General features: G+C 53.1%; 9 protein-coding genes across 9 annotated transcripts; 2 read left to right on the forward strand and 7 right to left on the reverse strand.

The window, feature by feature from the left end:
* Positions 1-61: 61 nt before the first annotated feature.
* On the reverse strand, positions 62-628 carry BDW74DRAFT_177880 (uncharacterized protein; the record flags this gene model as incomplete). Its single annotated transcript, XM_073729022.1, has 1 exon — positions 62-628. One exon carries the CDS (start codon positions 626-628, stop codon positions 62-64), a length of 567 nt encoding a protein of 188 aa, XP_073584239.1.
* Positions 629-970: 342 nt separating this feature from the next.
* BDW74DRAFT_152755 (NPP1 family protein) lies at positions 971-2,503 on the forward strand. The gene has a single exon (XM_073724423.1). It carries the CDS (start codon positions 1,323-1,325, stop codon positions 2,292-2,294), a length of 972 nt encoding a protein of 323 aa, XP_073584240.1. The 5' UTR covers positions 971-1,322; the 3' UTR covers positions 2,295-2,503.
* Positions 2,504-3,152: 649 nt separating this feature from the next.
* On the reverse strand, positions 3,153-6,046 carry BDW74DRAFT_17623 (uncharacterized protein). Its single transcript, XM_073728554.1, has one exon. The coding sequence runs from the start codon at positions 5,864-5,866 to the stop codon at positions 3,344-3,346; it is 2,523 nt and encodes an 840-aa protein (XP_073584241.1). The 5' UTR covers positions 5,867-6,046; the 3' UTR covers positions 3,153-3,343.
* A 2,593-nt stretch (positions 6,047-8,639) lies between these two features.
* Positions 8,640-9,965, forward strand: BDW74DRAFT_17637 (ribonuclease H-like domain-containing protein). The gene has a single exon (XM_073728586.1). The coding sequence runs from the start codon at positions 8,768-8,770 to the stop codon at positions 9,770-9,772; it is 1,005 nt and encodes a 334-aa protein (XP_073584242.1). The 5' UTR covers positions 8,640-8,767; the 3' UTR covers positions 9,773-9,965.
* BDW74DRAFT_17645 (uncharacterized protein) lies at positions 9,865-10,925 on the reverse strand. The gene is made up of 3 exons (XM_073728611.1): positions 10,609-10,925; positions 10,415-10,545; positions 9,865-10,344 (listed from the first exon to the last, which is right to left on the reverse strand). Exons 1-3 carry the CDS (start codon positions 10,738-10,740, stop codon positions 9,957-9,959), a joined length of 651 nt encoding a protein of 216 aa, XP_073584243.1. The 5' UTR covers positions 10,741-10,925; the 3' UTR covers positions 9,865-9,956.
* Positions 10,926-12,454: 1,529 nt separating this feature from the next.
* Positions 12,455-12,802, reverse strand: BDW74DRAFT_152761 (uncharacterized protein). Its single transcript, XM_073724424.1, has one exon. It carries the CDS (start codon positions 12,781-12,783, stop codon positions 12,607-12,609), a length of 177 nt encoding a protein of 58 aa, XP_073584244.1. The 5' UTR covers positions 12,784-12,802; the 3' UTR covers positions 12,455-12,606.
* Positions 12,803-12,921: 119 nt separating this feature from the next.
* Positions 12,922-13,607, reverse strand: BDW74DRAFT_152762 (uncharacterized protein). Its single transcript, XM_073724425.1, has one exon. The coding sequence runs from the start codon at positions 13,562-13,564 to the stop codon at positions 13,019-13,021; it is 546 nt and encodes a 181-aa protein (XP_073584245.1). The 5' UTR covers positions 13,565-13,607; the 3' UTR covers positions 12,922-13,018.
* A 2,117-nt stretch (positions 13,608-15,724) lies between these two features.
* On the reverse strand, positions 15,725-17,321 carry BDW74DRAFT_17655 (Fe-S cluster assembly protein dre2). Its single transcript, XM_073728630.1, has 2 exons — positions 16,307-17,321; positions 15,725-16,257 (listed from the first exon to the last, which is right to left on the reverse strand). The coding sequence occupies exons 1-2, from the start codon at positions 16,941-16,943 to the stop codon at positions 15,950-15,952; spliced, it is 945 nt and encodes a 314-aa protein (XP_073584246.1). The 5' UTR covers positions 16,944-17,321; the 3' UTR covers positions 15,725-15,949.
* Positions 17,322-17,756: 435 nt separating this feature from the next.
* Positions 17,757-18,592, reverse strand: BDW74DRAFT_152766 (uncharacterized protein). The gene has a single exon (XM_073724426.1). The coding sequence runs from the start codon at positions 18,534-18,536 to the stop codon at positions 17,988-17,990; it is 549 nt and encodes a 182-aa protein (XP_073584247.1). The 5' UTR covers positions 18,537-18,592; the 3' UTR covers positions 17,757-17,987.
* Positions 18,593-19,427: the final 835 nt, after the last annotated feature.

Consider the following 19,427-nt stretch of genomic DNA (forward strand, 5'->3'; position numbering starts at 1 on the left):
ATTCCTAGCCCCTATATCACGAACACCGCAACCTCCATTATCCCTAAGACACCGTACTCTCTCATAGAGCATCACAAACAACCCCTCCTCCACCACCACCACCTCCTCCTCCCCCTCCGCCAGAAGGCGGCGCCGGACTCGGATTCCCCCCAGGCCGAACATACGCCGTGCCCCGATGATTACAAACATACGCACTCGAACACCACTTCCCATCATCCAATTTATAAACCTTATCCCAATGGTAACTGTAGCACTTCAGCGGGAGGTGCATCTCATAGGCATGCCATGCATCCCCGGCAGCATTCGGGTCCTTGATATTCGGGTTGATATGCACGCTGAAAACGTCGCCGTTGGGCATGCGCGCCGAAACACCACCCGCTTGACCCCAGGGGTATGAGCCGCTCCAGGGGACGTTCACCATCATTGTCGGTCTATAGGTTTCTAGTCCATTGCCCGTCCAGACGTCGCCCGGGTAATAGATCATTTCGCGGGAGGTCGAGCCGCCGGCGTGCCCGAGGCCGATGCCGCAGTCGGCGAGGATGAGGTTTTCGTTGGGGGTTCGTTGGGATGTGGCTAGTTGGAGGAGGAGGGAGGAGAGGAGGAGTGAAATTATGAGTGGTATGTGCATTGCGATGAGTGATTGTTTTGATGGCAGTGGTAGCAGAAGATTAAGATCGGAGGTGGGTTGTTTCCGGACTAAGCGAGGACTCTGGTTTTCTTCTTATAAAATTGTCTCCTCAGCTGGGGCCCCAGTGTCAGTTTACGCATCCTTAGCTGTTGTCTCGAGCGGCCCAGACCAAGTGATACGATATCCTCAGCTGAGGCCCAAGCTGTGCATTGCATGAGACTTAAAACACGCAGATATTGGACCCTGTCTATAAGCTTACATGCACTTGGCTCCTTTAAGATTTCTTTCTTCCTATCGCCTATTTTCACTCCCTTCTTTTCATCTTAACAGACATCTCTAACCCAGCTGCATCCCGCAGAAATCATACTCGGGTCTTCTATAAGTTTCACCGCTACGCATTCAAGTGCCTTCTAAGACGCTCTAGATCAACCTCACTAACGTCTTTGCATCTATAGCAGATCATGATACGACGATGTGCCGTCTTTACGAGATTCGTCGGACCCAGCTTCTCGTCCATCGCTCCGTGGCTGGGAACACGTCACGGTCCTACCTCGACCTGTATGCAAGGCCGTACAGGGTCCAGGGGTCAAGGCGGTGCTTCAGAGCCTTCCAGCCCTGTCGGAGGATATGACATTCAACTGGCGGGTTTGACCAAGATGCAGAATGATTATGGCTATAAGATTGTTGGGTCGCCATGGTGATTTACGCCGTTGTACGTTATTACTCCGTACTTCAAATTCGATCTACACAAGACGGCCTCACAATGCTGATCTCCATCCTCCGCAAACTCTCCCCCCTTGCCCTCTTCCTCATCTTCTACAATGTCGAAGCAAACCTCCTTACCCCCTTCAGCACAACCGCCAGCCCCGGCGCGCTCAAATTTCAACCCATAATCGACTTCGACACAGACAGCTGCTACCAAACCGCCGCCCTTAGCACGGACGGCCGTCTGAACGACGGCATCTCCGTCCCCATCCGCCCAGAACCCCAACCAACCTCCTGGCTCCGAGAGCAGGACGTCCTCGCCGCAGTTCCCACGGACGCCGCCGGTGCTGGTGCCGCCATCGCTTCCAACTCAACCGATCCGTCGTCCGAAACCCGCGCATCCCCCAACCTCCGCGGCTGCCGCAACGGCGACCGCCTCTCACACAGCCAAACGTACGTCCGCGAACGGTGCAACCACGGCTGGTGCGCGTACCTATACGGGTACTACTTCGAAGGCGACTTCGGGTGGCTGAACAGCCACACGCACGACTGGGAGCACATCATCGTGTGGACGCTGAACGACAACGTGTTCTTCGTGTCGTGGTCCGCACATAGCAAGTACACGACGCACCACCAGAGCACCGTGCGTTTCGACGGGACACATCCGAAGTTCGTCTATCATCTCGGTGGGTGGGGGACGCACTCATTTCGCAAGGCAGAGGAAGCTGATGAACGGATTGAGAATGAGACGGGCGGGTGGTTCAAGGCGCCGCTTGTGTCGCTTGAGAAACTGAGCTGTGATCTTAATCGCAAGCTTCTGGGGCATGGGTGGGGGAGTGCGCAGATGGATTTGCGCAAGGATCGGTTTGGTAAGACGCTCGATGATTGGATGCCTTGGGATGCGCGGAACAATGAGAAGTTTAACCCGTGGGAGCCGGTTGTGCCGGGGTGGGCTTTGTGAGGTCGTGTCTCTCTCGAGAATGTCTAACGCTGCACTGCAATGCATATCCATTCCTCTTCTCCTTACATGTGACTCAGTAACGCTTTACTGACGCCAAACAAAACATTTGATAAGAATGAGATGGAGACCCTTTCTTAGATTGAGCCGCTCAATGGAGCCCGAGTACAGTCACAGGCTCAGGTCCTAGTCCCCTCAGCATTCCATCTAGCCTCTCTCTCAACCCCGCCCTTCCATCATATGGGCAGACTATGTCTAGGTCGCACAATGCACCACATCGGGAATTCTAACACCCTAATAGACTTGCTGCAATGGCACAGGATCGAGGATGCATCTGCATCTGCAACCCAGCCATGTCCAACGGTCCAGACCAGACTAAAGCGCAGCCATCTTCGTATTCGGGCGCCTTTTGTATAATAATAGAGATAGGGATGACGTGGCTGTACATGACCCAAGCTGTATATTAGACGCAGAAAAATACGAGCTGATAACTACATATGCTCTAGAGTATGGCGGTGCAGGAGGATGGGGTATATGTCGGGTTTTCCTCGGCCTTCAGTCACCCCGAACATTGGCAAATATATATCAGACCATTCTCGGCCACTATAATGGGTTTGATACGACACCCTCCTCTGCATGGAGCGATAAGAGTATTGATGGATGGCGAGTAGCCAAGATAATCTTTAATAAAGATCATAGAAGAAAAGAAAGGTCTAAGGCATTGTAATGGAGAGTGCTTGTACTCCCGGGTACCGTTGAGTGAAAGAGACCTACTACTATCTTCTACAAAAAAAGAGACGTGATAAAGAGGAAGTCATATAGACGTTGGTCTTTGTATTAGGGTAACGGTCAACGTCGGTATCATATCTATGCCAAAAATAAAGTATATCCAATCGCTGAGGTCGCTCGCTGACTCGCTAAATAACAAACCCTGAAAAAAAAAAAGCTATGTACTGTATGCCATCGTGTACGTATATCGTGCTATATGTCCTGTACGTGTCGCATGAGAACCCAGAAACCCCGAATAACACCTGAAGCTGATGAAAAAAAGTCTAAAAGTTGAACAAACCACTCCTCCTCTTGCCGAACGGATATACCACGAGCGCCGAAACGAAAAGTCCGACCGTAATACCGATCGCGATTTGCACCATGCCGAAACCGAGGCTTGCAATGGACGTATCCTGGCTCGCGATGTTGCTCGAGTTGCCGCTCTCAATTCCATCGCGAACTGAATCCGCATAGTTAAGGCCAGCAATGAGCGATCCGCTAGAGGCAAGGCCAGAGGGAACAAGGACGAAAATGGCAGGTAAGATAGCTGCTGCTGCATGTCCGCGCCAGACTCGCGAATAGAGATTTCCCAGCAGTCCGATTGTGAAAGCACCAACTGTATTCGCAACTTCGGAATTCGAGCCCAGTTTTGTTGTAGAAAAGTAATTCGTGACGTACCCGGACAGCGCGATGAGGATCATGACTGGCAGCTGTTTCCATTTCGCCTGATTGATGATCGCGACGAAGATGATGTAGAGGGGCACAAAGCAGAACTTTTGAATATAGACCGAGCTATAAACATCAAGATTCTTGCATTCCCTTTCGGACGTCGCGTTGCCGTCTATCAAGCCATAGATTGTTGTTCCAACTGTTACACCATACCCGAGGAAAAGTGAATAGATGATTGCATATATCATGCGAATTGATCCGGCGATCATCTGGTGGGACTGGAGTTCGAGACTGGCGCAAAGGACGATGAAACCTGGTAGAATAAGGGCAATGGAAGATTGCGCGAGCGCCGAAAAGCAAAACAGGCGCTGTACCTCACCACCGATAGTAACTTGAATGGAGCCAAAGGCACGAGCGAGGAAGGAGGTGAGCACAGCAGCAGTAACTTCAAAAACATTCGAGTAGAGGATTGATTTTGGGGAGAGAACGTGTTGCATGAAGCCGACCAGCGAGCCAAGCAGGAAGATTATAGGCATGTCAATCGGGCGGGCGTTAAAGGCGAAAGGGCCAACAGCGATACTAGCAAGACCATAGGCGGGAACGAGGAGCCATTTGTTGAAGCGGGGCTTGCGAGACATAATCTGATCAAGTTCAGAGACCGCTTCTTCAACGCCGATGAGGTCGTGGACGACATTCTTGTACACATTGTGGGTGTCAGCGAGACGGCCGAGGTCGACGCCTTGAACAACGCGGACGAGTTTGACTTCGGCGGTGCGGGTAGTTGGGTCGTCAAAGGACATGATCATGCAGCCAGGCAGATAAAGGAACTGGCCTTCGACTTCCAGGACGCGCGCCGTCATGATCATGTACTCTTCCATGCGATGAGTGGGTGCTCCATACCGCATGAGGGCGCGGCAGAGCTGCATGATGTAACGCTGGCGAGCAAGGATTTCAGCAATGTGCACCGTCACACGAATCTCATCCTCCAGTCTTGTCTTGCGATATGCCTTCTTTCGTCCGCGCTTCGGGGTCATGAATGCATCCGGGGGAGCAGGCAGAGTGGCAGAGCTCAGGTTCATCGACGCCCCGACCAGCGAGGCAGTGGAATGCGTGTTCGACTTCTTGTACCACTTCAGTTTCTCCTTCTTCGGTGTCGCAGCACCAGACGATATCGGGGAGTCACCGTCAGACTCGACATCGCTGACAGGCGCACTGCTGCTTCCAGAGCTCTGCACAGCTTGGAGACGGAGCAATTGCGACAAAATGCCACCACGTCCAGAGCCGTACCATGAGTCCGGTCGGAGACCTTCCGGCGTGCTCGCACCGGACCGTGCATAGGCCGATCGGGGCCGCCGGCGACGCATATGGCTCTGGGTGACGCTACGCACGAGGCGATGGGCTTCCGCGCTGGGTGGCGGCTGGCCGCCAGCATTGGGATCGAGTGGAGCTTTTTCCTCATCGCGCTGCTGGTGGTGAAGTGGAGGCAGCGCACCCTCAAGGTCGTCCGGTAGCAACGAGGCTCCGAGATCGCCACCGTCGTCATAAGCGTCCCGGCCTAGCCGCTCGCCGAGAAAGACGGTCTTTTTGCGAATCAACTGGCCAGCATTGCGGAAGCGCTCGCGGACCGACATATCGCGGTTAGGGGTCGTCTCTTTAGCTTGGCTGTCGGCAGGCTTGGGTTGTCCTAGTTCGTGGATTGGGATATCTTGCTGCGAATTGTGTCGGCTGTGCGATTCTGGCGGGGAGCCTGAGACCAGGGTTGCGGCGGAAGTGTCGGAAACATTGGCAGAGGGTGCGTCGTAGTCCATCATGGAGTGGTAGGAGCGAACGGAGTAGTCCGAGTCATTGCGCAGGAAGGCAGGGCGAGTGACTGCCGGCGCAGGCTCAGGTGTTAGTGCGCGATCATCCGCCTCCCGATAGCTACTGAACGACCGGAACCTCACGCGATTGCCTCGAGGCTCTGCGCTGGCGTTGACGGTCTGCGTGCTAGGTGCTGCTGCATGAGATGTGTTGACTGGGCCATTGTCGGCACCAGTGGCCGCTGAATTGGAGTTTTCGTCGGCCGGATTCTCTGGTAGGGGAGGGGTGTTGGCGGGGGAGAAGAGCTCATAGGAAGGATGGCCCTCCGGTGCGGACATTGGTCCGGCTATGGATTCGAGTCGCGGGAAAGATGAAGCAAGGATGAAACAGAAGAATGATAGACGACCAGGCAAAATTCGAGGGGATGGAGGATTTAAGCTGGAGGGCTCATGAGGCTTCTAGAAGTGCGAGTCTAGAATTGTGCTCTCGAGTGCGAACGGACCACGACCAAACCACGGGTGGAGAGCTGGCGACCAAACTCTGCCATGCACGAACCAAAAATATTCGGGCCTAGACTTTCTGCTCTTCACAATAGACAGTCACTTGATGGGAAGAAACTTCAGCTCAGCGCAGTCGAGACCTGGTGGGGTTATAACTCAACGTCCAAGACGACGACCAAGACGACGCGAAGCCATGACCTCACAGCCGGGATGATTGGAGAGGATTCGACGATAGACGGTGGAGATGCGAGTGAAGGCAGTGACAGATGATAGGAAGCCGATGACGATCGCCTCCTGAGGTTCTCTGATTCTGGCTCTGACTCTGATATCGGACCATTTCTGCCACGCTGCCTGCCAGCCACGGCTTCTGCCATGTGCTCGACCAGCACAATCGACTGCAATGTAACGCGGCTTTTTTACTTTTTGCCCCTGTGGATCTCAAGCTTTGCGCGGAGTTTCTGTTATCGCAGCCAATCACCGCCCAGGCTTTCACTCGGCTCCCAGTCCGCCGGCTCGGCTTCTCCCTGCTTTTTCTTTCACAAGCCGGGTGCAGTCCGTGTGTTCTGTATCCACTATCCAGGAACTTCGCTGCAGAACAGGCAGAAAGGGGTTCGTCGGGCATCAAACTATCAGTTTCTGAGCATCATGTGCCTGTAGCTATCAGAGCTATCCCTGAATTTCTGCTCTTCGGTGCTCCTCTTTCTTGCGGTTGCCGCGGTGAGATATATACCCACAGGGATCAGCACGGCCTGCTCTCTGCACAATCACGTCTTTCCCGGCAGTCCCGAATGCCCACGAATGCCCACGAATGCCCAACAGCGGGACTTCGTTGTTAGCCCTCTGTGGTATGTAAATTGGAGCAGCTATCATATCGTCAGTCTCAACTTTTCCTCGCTGTCCCGTCCCCCTGGATCGAGGGGCCACACGGGCCAACCCGAACCCACCCAGCCTGCTATGTGATCATCGCGATCTTCAGCTGCCAGCTCAGAGCTCTCCTATCTTCGATCAGCAGGGTCGTCAACCTCAAACTATCCCGACTATGCATACGAGTGCATAATACACCGCCAAGACACCAGAGGTGGTGCGATTTCTCGATCTACGTCACTGTGACGAAGCCAAGCGTTTATCGAGATCCCGCCGGAGTATTTCCATTTTTCTCCTGCTGGGCGTCAAGCGATATCATGCCCTAACATCTTGTCATGGACGGCATATTCTGAAACAGACCCATTCGGGTGCGAAACTGAGTCGTGCCCAGCCGGCGAGTGTGGCTCAGCAGGCGCAAATCATGATTATCCTCTAAACATAGCACCGGCTGCCAACGTCAACTTTATTCGTACCTCTGGAGATCCCCGGCGGCAGACGGTGGGTGGTGCATCTATCTGCATACGTACCTTTCTTGCGAGATATAGAGTTATTATGGCGCCGAGAACTTCTGAGGGTACGCCTAATACCCCCCAATCAGTGATGGTTCCTCCTCGGTGCTCCAGACATACTGGGTCAGCCAGAAGCTAATACCCCACTGAGGGCAAATGACTGACTGTCAGGAAGATAGGGCTTGGGATTGCAGGCAGTCAGATATAGAGAGCGAGGAATATAACATCGCAGTGGAGCAGATCATAATTTTGTTCGCCTGACGAACATGGCCTGTGTACTATGAGCAGCGCATTAGGTCGGTATTCATAATTGCCTTCAATAGGTTGTGCCATCCACTTGCTCAAGAGCAGAGATGCAAGAACAAATGAAAAGCAAGATCTAGAAACGAAGAGCCAGGGCTAGAATCGATTGCGTCCGCTGAGCAAGTCTCTCATCTTTGAGGCTCTTTGTTTGCCTTGGCAGTCTCTCTTGGAATCCCCTCTTATCTAAAATTGAGGAGGGAAAGCAAGCTGCTAACGCTCTGCCTGCTAAGCTGCCTGGCCCATTGCTACTGGTGAGGACCTGAAGAAATCTGTAGCTCTCGCTTTACCCAGGCTTCTCACTGTGAAGACCATTGCGCTGAACATTGGATTGGATGGTTGCACGATCGCGCAGCGCTTACGCTTGGAGTACGTACCTGGAGCTCCGTAGCTTACGATCTCAGGTCTCCGTCCCCACCCCCAGCCATGGGTGCGCCGATGAGGAACTGCGAGAAATTCTAGATCTCCTTGACCGTCAAGGCTGGCATCAATGGTCTAGACCTTGGTTAAGGCGTATATTAATCCTCGCATAAATGTCGCAATCCCAGATATACGTCATCTGAACGCCACCTGGTATTTGGGGCTGATGTTTAAGGCGTTGATGGCGTACTCAACGTCCGCTACCCTTGTTCTATTCATAGAAAACTGGACTAGTTACAGATGGGCATTGGAGTCACGTGATATGTAGCATTTACCTCCCCAGCCGGGGCCCGGATCCTGCCACTCGTCGAGGTTCCTATAAGGAGGGCTATCAGCATGCTTGTGCCAATGAACAGATAGCAAAAGTCAACTGTTCGAAAATACGACATCGGTACAGCGCAATGACAAGTCCAGCAACTGTGAGGATACGAAGCAGATACGGCCTTGGCGGGGTCCTGCGGGGTGAACCTTGCCGCCCTGAAAGGGCTCTCGTTCGAGCCTCTTCGTAGTCACTTTTCGCTGTTTATTCTTTTTGTTCTCAAAGCCAGAATCCTCAATTCTTCGTTGGCCACGCACCTCGCGACTCCGGACTCCGGGGTAATACCGTAATACCCCAGATTCTCGCACCTCCCAGGCTCCAGCCGCCATGATCTTCATTTCCATATCTAGACGCGGATCCCTTTTCCGCGCCAGACTATCATCACCATCACCAAGACAGAAATCATGGCTCTCAACCCTCCCCGGTCCCACGGGCATGACAACCACCGACCCCCAACTCATCGACACCATCCCAAAACTCAAGACCCTCCTGTCAAAGCTCACCGAATCCCCCCTCCCCAGCAACCCACCCTCACTCTACATCGACCTAGAAGGCCGCGCTCTTTCACGCCATGGCTCCATCTCAATAATGCAGATTTTCCATCTCCCAACGGGCCAGATCTACCTCGTTGACGTGCATACATTGGGTGATGCGGCGTTTACGACGCCGCTGGACGATGACCAACCAGAACCAGAACCAGAACCACAAGATCCGACCCAATCAACAGCACAGCAAGAAAAAGGGGACCCGCAAACGCTAAAAAGCATCCTGCAACACCCCACCATCCAAAAAGCCTTCTTCGACGTGCGCAGCGACGCAGACGCCCTCTACGCCCAATACGGCGTCTACCTGCGCGGGATCCAAGACATCCAGCTCATGGAGCTCGCAACGCGAACTTACGAGCGGACGCATTTAGCGGGGCTGGCAAAGTGCATCGCGCGCGACGCGGGACTGTCAGAAGATGAAGCGCTGATCCTGCGAAAGATCAAGAAGAAGGGTCTTATGCTTTCTACGCCGGAGCGCGGCGGCTCGTATGATGTCTTTAATAAGAGGCCCATGAGTCAGGAGATGGTTGATTACTGTGCGTTAGATGTTAGTGTGCTACCAAGGTTGTGGAGGGCTTATAGTAAGAGGCTTTGGGGGGAGAGGGGAAGGATGTGGAGGGAGAGGATAAGGGAGGCGACGAGGGAGCGCGTGGATCTTTGTCTTGAGGTTGGGAGTCCGTGGGGGGATGGGAGTGGGAGGAGGGATAAGGCGAGGGCGTTTGGGCCGGCCTCGTTCTTGGAGGAGGTTGAGGGAACTGTGGATGGGAATGGGGTTGGTGGAATTTGATATTGGCTGGGCTATCCAGTAGCAGCTTGGATGAATAAATACTAATGCCGGACAGGGCCTGATCGTGTGTTGCCAGTGTTTATATGATATACTGCATATTCCAATGTCTACATATCACATCATATCAGCTTTGCAAAAAGTGTAAAGAATACATATAATCTCCAGTCAATAAACTGATAAGATTCTAAGCAACAATCACAGCAGCAGCAACCCCCATCACAACAGCCCCAGCAGACCAAGCCATCCCCGTAACCTGCGCCATAGCCGCATTGTCACTATCCGTCTTGTTAGACGCGTCGGACTCCTCGTCCTCGCTATCAGCACTAGGGTCAGGGGTGGGAGTTGTAGAGGTCGACGTCGCGTCCGACTCAGAAATCGTAGTCGTAGCGACCACCGAAGCCGCGGACTCCGGAGCCGGGGTTGAAATGGGCACACCCGTTCCCTCCGTGATAGTAACCGGGTACTCACTCTCGGTCTCCATGAACGGGTCTGACCAAGCGCTGGCGCCAAGCTTGATGGAGCATGTTGCGAGGGAGGCCTCGGTGTCGAGGTTGCAGGCGACGGTGTAGGGTCTATGCTTGTTAGTTGGGTTCACGTTCAAGTTCACATTTATGGTTTGGGTAAGTTGTAGATGAGACGTACTCATCATCCAGCTCTGCTCTCATCTCGTACGTCGATGGGGCCTGGACTAGGGTGACGCCGCCGGGGACATCGACGTCGCAGCTGGTGACGGTGTCGGCGCAGGTGATGAGGTACGAGGTTGTGTCCGAGTGCTAAGGTAGCGAGGGTTAGTGGGAGCAACTTCGTCACAGTATACGTAAGATAGGTGAACTTACGCCGCCGAGTACCTGGCCGACTAGGGGTTGCGGGTTGGTGTTATCTGCGATGTACATGGTGATGACTTCGTCGGCGGCTGCGACGGCGGTGGCCATGAGGCCGAGGCTTCCCAGAATGGTGCTTGAACGCATGATGGCAGAATGAAGAATATGTTGGTATCGGGGGTAAGGGGTGGACTTGTGAGTGCGGTGATGTTGTTCTTCAGAAATAAGTATTCACTTGATGGGCAACTGTCGAGCTTTTATATGTGAGCATAGCAATAAGCTAGCATGCTGGACATGGACTTATATTCCATACCCGTCTGCTCAGCCCCGATCCTGAACATTGTTGGTAGAGCTACACTAGAAGCCAAGGTCAGTAGCAATTTCCAGTACAGGACCTAAGGACCAGCCCAACAGACCCTTCAACGGGGACTTTACTACCAACATAGCCAAGACATCAATCTCAGGTCATCTCGTTCAACGATTGTTCCAAGCAGACGGCTCAAACCGCACATGGAGATCCTGGACCGCTTGGCAAACCAACATTGGGGCCGTTGGGTGGGGTTTGGAGATACCGCGTCTGGAATTGGCCCCCATGGTGACCCTTTTTTGCGGCTAGGTTAATGTCAATGAAACGAAAGACCCTTAATGCAAGGGACGGGTTGCAGCGTGCTACCTACTCAGCCTCAATGGCTGTGAGGTCAGGAATATCCTAGGAATTAGCCTTAATTGAAGTTTGGGGGCGGGCTCCTGCAAGGGACTGGCCTGATCCAGAGCATGAGGATGCTGCTATCTGGCTGGCGGAGATCTCATAGTATGATAAGATACTGATTGCTGTTGGGACTGGTGGTTGGATGGGTTCCAGCGAGGAAAGATGTTGAATGTTGTCTTCATTCGTTTTCCATCCTTTCCCCTCACGCTGCTCCAGTGTGCACAGTCGACTCGTTCTCCATGATATTCTCCCGGGGCCCCGCCTTCCTTTCAGTCCTGGTAGAGGGACGTTCGCCTGGCGCAAAGCATCGATAAGCTCCTGGGGCTCCAACTAACCGGGGTCGGCGTTGGGCTTGTGCATTTCTCGTCTGCGTTAACCCAGAAGGACATGGTAGCAGGTTGCACCACGTAGGTTTTTGTCACCTACCGTAACAGCCATGCGCCCAGACGGTCTTATCCTTTCAAACCGACATCCTAATCTCATTTACGCCCTCGTGGTTGACAGAGTATGGAAGTAACGACGATATGAGTCGAACGCGACCCTTTCGCTCCTAGAGATCAACATCAAACTACCACAACACATTCCTCTCCTATCATCCTTACAGCAAGCGATCCCCCGCGCAATGCAGCACTTGTATGGACCGTGGTATTATTCGCCAAGCGCGAACGGGGTCGGCATGATTGGCTTCAGGTTGTAGATTCCGATAGCGGCGAAAAGGGCGCTATCCAGCCTGCCCTACCGCTCAAGGAGATTAGAATACCGGATACCGTCTCGTCACCATGTAGTGTATCTTCATTGGGGCTGTTTGTCTGGACGAGTTGAACGGCACCGTCACCGCCACCATCGGTAAAAGGGGAATCAATCGGCCTGCTGCTGCGCGCGGGTGTGGACTCGGAATGGACCTAGTTTGGTAGGTACCATCAATGCTCGATGGACTCCCGCAGTATCCTAGGGGCTGGGGTCCTGGTTCTTGGGTGCTGTCAGTTTGCGAGCTCGTCGGAGCGCCTGAGAGAAGCTGGAGGGTTGGTACCTTACGTTAGTGTCTCAAGTCGCCAGGCTGGACTGACAAGAGATGGTTGGCGCATGGGGAGTATTCGGGGATCCATCTCTGAACGAGTTGAGGCGCCGACGGGGGAGTGGAGGGAGGGGTGGAGGGCGGGCGGGCCTGCGACCAGGAAGGCGCAAGAGCCGGAAGAACTGATGTGAATGACAGAAAATCTTCTAATCACCCTGTAGGTACATAGAGTGATGAGAAACGGACTCGAGAATGGGAGGAGTATCGGACTTGCTTTAGATAGCACGGGTTAGACAGGGGCCGAAGGTGCGGTTCTCGCAGGGGGCTGGTGCTCATCTGGCAAGAGGAGAGAAAGAGCAAACCTGCTATGTATCCAAAGATACTGCCCCGACGTGCTTTTCATCATAGTACATTGCAAGATTTGAGTAATTTTAAGAATCAAAAACAGTTTCACTACGAACCGCATACAGGAGGTGGGATTTTTAGGCAAAGGAGCTGTGTTGCACATAGGCAAAGTTTGATTGAAACACAGAATACTAGAAATTATTCGGTCACGAAACCAGACCCACTAAGTGGGAGAATAAACATTATTCAGTTCAAGAAAGGAAAAAGCAACATCATATTGACATTCGTTCAAGTTCAAATGGCCAAAACCACGCCACCGAGAACCATCGCGCCAAGAAGGGAAGACTTGAGCGCGTTCACGGCCGCGGCGCCCGTGAACTCCGGAGCGTTGGGGGTAGTGCTGGTAGTGGTAGGAGCCTCGGATCCGGGCTCAGGCTCCGTCTCACCAGAGTCTCCACCAGTAGGCTCTGGAGACTCAGGGCTTGTGTCGGTTTCAGTGGGGGTCTCGGGCTCGGGCTCATCCGAGTCTCCACCGGTGGGTGCTGGGGACACTCCAGTTGGCGAGGGTGTAGGGACAAGGGTTGTGGAGCTGGAGTCAGTTGGTTCTGGGACCGGAGGCTTGGTGTGATCATGACCGGGTGGCTTGGTTTCGGATGTCTCGGTCTCGTTTGGCTCGGGCTCATCGGTGTGTGTCTTTGTCGGCTCAGGCTCATCCGTGGTCGAAGTATGTATCTTTGTGGGCTCGGGTTCATCGGTCGATGAGGTATGAGTCTTCGTGGGTTCTGGGGTCTCAGTCTCGCAGGGAGTAGTGGTTGGCTCGGGCTCATCGGTCGTTGACGTATGAGTTTTGGTGGGCTCTGGGGTCTCGGTCTCGCAGGGAGTAGTGGTAGGCTCGGGCTCATCGGTCGTTGACGTATGAGTCTTGGTGGGCTCTGGGGTCTCGGTCTCGCAGGGAGTAGTGGTAGGCTCGGGCTCATCCGTCGTTGAAGTATGAGTATTGGTGGGCTCTGGGGTCTCGGTCTCGCAGGGAGTAGTAGTCGGCTCCGGGGTCTCGGTCTCACAAGGAGTTGTGGTAGGCTCGGGCCCATCCGTCGTTGATGTATGAGTCTTGGTGGGTTTTGGGGTCTCGGTCTCGCAGGGAGTAGTGCTAGACGAGGGAGGAGGAGTTTCCGTATCCGTTCCGGTGGGAGGAGGTGTTGTGGTTTCGGTTGTGCTGGTGTCCGTAGTGGTCGAGGTCTGCGTAGTTTCGGTCGTCAATGAGGTCTCGGTAGTGGAGGTGGTTTCAGTAGTGGAGGATGTCGAGGATGTCTCAGTGGTAGACGTGCTGGTGGAGGTGGCAGTAGTAGAAGTACTAGTGGACGTAGGGTTCGCGACATCCGCATAAGCATCAATACCCTTTTGAATGCTCGTCCGAATACCAGCCGAGAGCTCATTAGCGACATCCTCCAGCGCAGCCGGAACCTTGCTGCTCAGAGCTTCTGCAAATGCATTGGCAGCGGTCAACTGCGCCGTCAGCTGTGCATAAACGCTTGGTCCCGAGCCAGCAGCGACGACAAGGTCTTTTTTGCCAATCAACGCCGAGATGGTTGTGTCCACATTGCTGGTCAGGTCCAAGATGGGGGTGACGAGGTCCAAGGCTTCGGTGTTGGTGAGAGTTTCACTGGCGAGAACGATGTCCGTGCCCTCATTGATGGCAGCGACGAGCTGGCTCGAGGTCTCCTCGATAGCGGAGGTATCACCGCCGGAGTACGCACCGATGTCGGAGCCCAGAGCGAGGATTTGAGTGTTAATCTCAGCGACCTTACTAACGATGGCAGCAGCATCGCGCTGGACCAAGGTTGGCTGGCGGGCAACCTTAGTAGGCGAAGCGATGGTAGCTGTCAAGGCTAGAAAGCCAGCGAATATGGTGGAGAGCTTAAACTTCATCGTGATAGGGTTGAAGAACAAGCAGAGAAGCGAGTGGAAACTGTTTCCAGATGGGCTCTGGTAACTTAAGGGGAGAAAACGAGAGTGGATGTGCCAGCGATTCTCACGAGAGGAAGCCTTGGAAGGGCAGAGGCAGAAGATGCTTATAAGCCTGCGAGGGGATGTTTGGGAGCCCACATGCTGGTGGCGATGACAGCATATTCACCTTGTACCTCCAGACACTCCCTGTATTCACCTCGTTAGAACAACGCTAGTTGGATCAACCCTAGTCAAGCACGCTGATCAGTGACTGGATACATTTCAGCCCTAGTTCGACTCGATCCAGAGTTGGGCCACATCTCCGGTGATCAGGAGGCCAAATCACACTGTGAGGACTGTTGCACAGACACAACGTTCAAAGGAGCAACGTTGCCCTAATCCCTCTTGGGCAATGACTGCGAAAATTGATGCTTATTACGCCAGTGAATGCCAGGAACTCCCCAAAAGTCGGGGTAAGACCCTGCATCAATCTAAAATTGATGAAGTCACACTGGTCTGATTCGAGGAAGTTTAGATCCCGCGCTTTAGTGTCCTGAGCCCGCTCTCACAACTTGAATGAATCTCAGAGTTGGCCAGCCACAGTCGCGGGGTTCTGAGACATTCTATATCCGGTTGTCCCGATGAATGAACTCGGCGTCGACCAGGTGATTTGGACGATGCATCGTTCATCTCCGGCTAGTCATCGTGTTCAGATCGTGGTCCCTAGACGCAATGATTTTTGACCAGTGTCAGATCAATTTTCGGCGAGACAGGAACTCGCTGCATCTTGGGTTGACCTTGCATTATGATTACCCGCGTTCAGTCCGGTGACTTGGGGTTGCAGAAGGGTGCCAGGACAGTTGAGTTCGGAGATTTGCCAAACAGTCGAGGAGCGCCATGGCGTTCATGGAGTAAGATTAATCGACCAGGGTATGGTGAGATATTCTGGGGCACGGATGCACGGATACGAGCCGAGGTTGCAGTTCTGGCGTCTTAGCACACACGGTTCATTCCCCGACAAGGCGCTCGAGGCTATTGCCTCACCGCGGTGGACAGATGTTGCGATCTAACAAGGTCAGTAAAGCGTGTCCCCAAATCCAGTTACAAATCTTCCGAAAAGATGCTTCGAGAGCAATGAAAGAAACTTAAAACGTTATATCATTATCTAGGATGCCAAAAATCAAACCTCCAATGTCAATGGCCAGCAAGCGAATCATAATTTTGTCTAAGCGCAACTCGAATTAAGCGGACGCCATGAAAATAAACTCCACAAACCCCAAGCGATATCCCCCGCCAAAAACCAACCCATGCATGCATGCCGTAAGTGGACCCGACTCGATTTCTCAGAGCTGGGCAACGTCATTCAGAATTTGAACCTCCTGTCCCGGCTTGAAGGCCGGAAGACCAATGAAGGGGCAGCCGTCGCATCGGAAAGCGTCGCCAAGAGCGCAGTTCCCGCAAGAACCAGTCTTGCCTTGCACTGTGAAATCCAGTTCGTTCAGGTCGTCCGTCTCGAGCTTCATGACGTTGAGGTTTTTGTCTGCTTGCTCGCGTCGTTCCTTATCTTCGGCTTCGATCTGGGCGGCGAGACCGCAGGTGCAGTCCTTGCAGGCGCGACGTCGCTTTCCGGCTTTAGGTTGGCACTCTGGAGCTGTAGGGGGTTAGTCTAAGCATCTAAATGACGATAACAGGGTACTCACGTGGAACAATGGGCCTCTTGAGGTCATCGGCCGACAGAAGGGTATCCTCATCAATCAACTCATCGTCATTCAGGTCGTAGTCATCAGGACTGATGATAGGAGGGGGCTGCACAGCCGGGGCTGGGGCTGGAGCAGAAGCAGCGGGAGTCTTCTTCTTCCTGCCCAGCCTCAACGGCACCGCAGCCCCATTTCCGACATTCATCTTCTCGAACCCATTGTCTTTCTTCACCAACCCCGCAAGCACAGCCTCTCGTTCCTCGGCCTCGCCAAAGAAGTTATCTTCGGTCTGCAACCTCGCACCGCCTTTCATAGCCGGAATGACCGCCGCATAGACCTCCCGCTTGAGCAACTGCAGCGCCTCAGACCGCCTTGTGCCATCGGAGTCTGTGAGGATAAGGACGAGATCGTATGTGGTTGCGGGTAGGGAAACGAAGCCGGCCGATACGCGGTCGAGCATCTGCAGATCTGTCGTGTTGCGATCGTACGTTGTGAAGAGGGTGCGGAGTTTGTCTTCTTGAGTGGCGATTGAGGGAGGTGCGAGGAGGAGGGTGCGTTTGCCGCTGTCGGCGGATTTTAAGGGAGCGGGTGATATGTCGAAGTCAGGGGTTGTGTCGATGCTCACGAATGAGGGAGCCATTGTGTCTGTCTAACGTCTATGCGGTCGGATGATTTAGAGGGGTTCGATGGAAGTCAATCAATGATTTTCTACCTCAAGGCAGTGTGGCCGAATGTCCTTGACTCGAGTTGCGGAGAAACACAAGCGCCTGGTATTTGAAGAAAACGAGATCAAGTCTGCAATGGAAGAGATCGCGAGGAGAGGGGAAGCAGTCGAGCAAAGAGTCAGAGATCTCCAATTGACGCTCCGCGGCGTTTGGTCAGCGCAATTCTTATCAATCAATGCTGGAGGGGCAAGCCCGCCCACGTGATCCGCGGAGAAGCAGAGCCTTTGTATTGCCCTAGTCACTGAGGGCGAAAATAAGGCGACAACTTGTATTTGAGGCCACGAAAAGCCAATTAGATGGAGCACAATTAAATCCTTGATTACCGGCTCATGGTAAAACGGAAACAGTCGGCTCACGCCCGATACCGGATTGCCACTTTTTGAGTCACTCAAAACATATCTATTACTAATCCATGTCTTTCCCCACTTTTCGCTGCGTTCGGTCGATCCGTGATGTCACAAGGACACCGACAGTTTGACAGAGTCCATCGCACGCGATGTCGGAGTTTCCTTGCCCTAAAACAATACAGCTTTTGCTGTATGTTTGGGCGACATTTCATGAGAGATGTTAGCTATCTTGCGGATCAGCTACAGATAATGACCCATGGATGCGGCTTGCTTGGATGTAGGCAATGATATATATTTCAAATATTTTCTACTCCGTAAAGCTCTCAATAACACTCATCGGCAATTGACTACGGCGCAGAGTTGCCGGACAGTCGGTCAAACTAGAATAGGTATCGTTTCTTTTGCAGCTAGCAAACAATAGTTCATACATGTCCTAAAGCTACATGGTCGCCTCCAACAAGTCACCCAATTCTCCCAACATGAGACAAGAGAAGCAAACAAGTAACCGCCAACGGATGACCAGCATCCTGCCATATCCTAGAGACGATTGAGTAGGCCACTATAGATGGGAGGTATGTAAGGAGCGGATCGTCGGAATCCTTGACTCATAGATCAACAGTCGGATCTGGCATACCGCGAGCTGGCGGGTGAAGCAGTGGGTAGCACCATCCCACGTGGAAGGTCGAGTTTCGTTCCGTAAGGGAGATCGAGCTCCAAGGTCATTTTCGACTCACCTGTACCCTCGGAAGTATTGCGGAGTTCTTTTTCAGTATTCACGAGGAGGTGCTTCAGTCCTCGGTCGATATCCTTCATGTAAGGTCGAACCCAGGCTCTTTTCCAAACACTTAGCTTTGACAATTCATCCCTTGTCTTTTCTGTGGATTGAACCAGGTCTTTGAGCAGAACGTGCACATCGCCGCGGCATCGGTTATAGATGCTTTTATAGCAGTCAAGCATCTGGTCGTAACAATCAAGCTGTTCCCCATGGCGTTCCGGAGTTTTGCCGCGGCCCTTGAGAGAGTTGTGATAGTCACTAATCTTCTTGTAGCATTCCTGGGTCTCATCGCAGCAGTTGAGCGTTCGGTAGCACTCGAGGATCTTGTCGTAAGAATCAAGAATGTTATCGTAATAGCCGAGGATCGTGCCATCGCAGTCGGGCATTTTGCTGTAGCATGCAAGGACATGGCGATAAAGATCGAGTGTTTTGCGGTAGCTGAAAGCGGCCTTGCGGTAGCTATCCAGAATCCCTTTATAGCAAACGATGCTCTTTTGGTAGCAGTCAAGGGTCTTGCCGCAGCGATTCAGAAGATAATCGGTAGAAAGGTCTGAGGGAGTATTCTCTCCGACGTCAGGAAGATGGTGCCCATCCAACGCGTTGACCTCTTGTATAGCTTGATTGACACCCTCCCACAAGCCAATGAACCCGAGCATTGCGTTTTTCTCGGCGGACGGTGTGCGCGCGTAGTCGATCTTGCGGATCACTTTGACCAAGCAATGAAAGCCTCGACGGGTTAGGATATCATCGAGCCGTCTGCATTCGTAGCCGTCGTCTCGGTAATTTTGGACAGCATGCATGGCAGTCCAAACCACCCACAGTCCCCAGTAGCAGACTTTGGTGGACGAAGTGCCGCTCTGATCGATCGCTGTAAACCCGTCGATCACGAGGCCTTCAAAGGCCCAGACGCAGATGGAGGACAAAGGGAATCCAGAAGCAGTGACTGCAATGGCAAAGGTGCGAGCTAAAAGTGAAGCCTGGACGACGGAGAATGGAGGTATCAATCTCAATAGAGACATGACTCTAGGCTGGGAATGTTAAGAAGGACGGGAGGGATGGTGTAAGAGAATATTGGGGAAGGTACGGAGGGGAGTTGCTAGAACTTCGCCTCGTCGCGTGGCGCGCAAAGGTCGTCCCTTCCTCTTCATAGTCCCAGGGTTGCGTACAATCGAACTCGGCCGGATGAGTTGTAGCGGTAGAAAGAATACCATATCTTGATCGGACTTCAACTTAAGACTTCTGCCATGCTCGAAGAAGGCATGCCCTTTTCATACTAC

The sequence above is a fragment of the Aspergillus multicolor genome (genome assembly GCF_047715735.1).
Source record: "Aspergillus multicolor strain CBS 133.54 unplaced genomic scaffold BDW74scaffold_11, whole genome shotgun sequence".
NCBI lineage: Eukaryota > Fungi > Ascomycota > Eurotiomycetes > Eurotiales > Aspergillaceae > Aspergillus > Aspergillus multicolor.

What these genes read in the sequence shown, in the direction of transcription:
- BDW74DRAFT_17623 (XM_073728554.1), bottom strand. Translation starts at nt 5,866, where the DNA reads ATGTCCGCACCGGAGGGCCATCCTTCCTATGAGCTCTTCTCCCCCGCC.
- BDW74DRAFT_152762 (XM_073724425.1), bottom strand. Translation starts at nt 13,564, where the DNA reads ATGAGCCCGAGCCTACCACTACTCCCTGCGAGACCGAGACCCCAGAGC.
- BDW74DRAFT_17637 (XM_073728586.1), top strand. Translation starts at nt 8,768, where the DNA reads ATGATCTTCATTTCCATATCTAGACGCGGATCCCTTTTCCGCGCCAGA.
- BDW74DRAFT_152766 (XM_073724426.1), bottom strand. Translation starts at nt 18,536, where the DNA reads ATGCCCGACTGCGATGGCACGATCCTCGGCTATTACGATAACATTCTT.
- BDW74DRAFT_152755 (XM_073724423.1), top strand. Translation starts at nt 1,323, where the DNA reads ATGGTGATTTACGCCGTTGTACGTTATTACTCCGTACTTCAAATTCGA.
- BDW74DRAFT_152761 (XM_073724424.1), bottom strand. Translation starts at nt 12,783, where the DNA reads ATGCGGTTCGTAGTGAAACTGTTTTTGATTCTTAAAATTACTCAAATC.
- BDW74DRAFT_17645 (XM_073728611.1), bottom strand. Translation starts at nt 10,740, where the DNA reads ATGCGTTCAAGCACCATTCTGGGAAGCCTCGGCCTCATGGCCACCGCC. An exon ending in TCGGCCAGGTACTCGGCGGC is followed by an intron (nt 10,546 to 10,608) that starts GTAAGTTCACCT and finishes TCGCTACCTTAG; the next exon opens with CACTCGGACACAACCTCGTA. An exon ending in AGAGCAGAGCTGGATGATGA is followed by an intron (nt 10,345 to 10,414) that starts GTACGTCTCATC and finishes TAACAAGCATAG; the next exon opens with ACCCTACACCGTCGCCTGCA.
- BDW74DRAFT_17655 (XM_073728630.1), bottom strand. Translation starts at nt 16,943, where the DNA reads ATGGCTCCCTCATTCGTGAGCATCGACACAACCCCTGACTTCGACATA. An exon ending in CAAGAGGCCCATTGTTCCAC is followed by an intron (nt 16,258 to 16,306) that starts GTGAGTACCCTG and finishes AACCCCCTACAG; the next exon opens with CTCCAGAGTGCCAACCTAAA.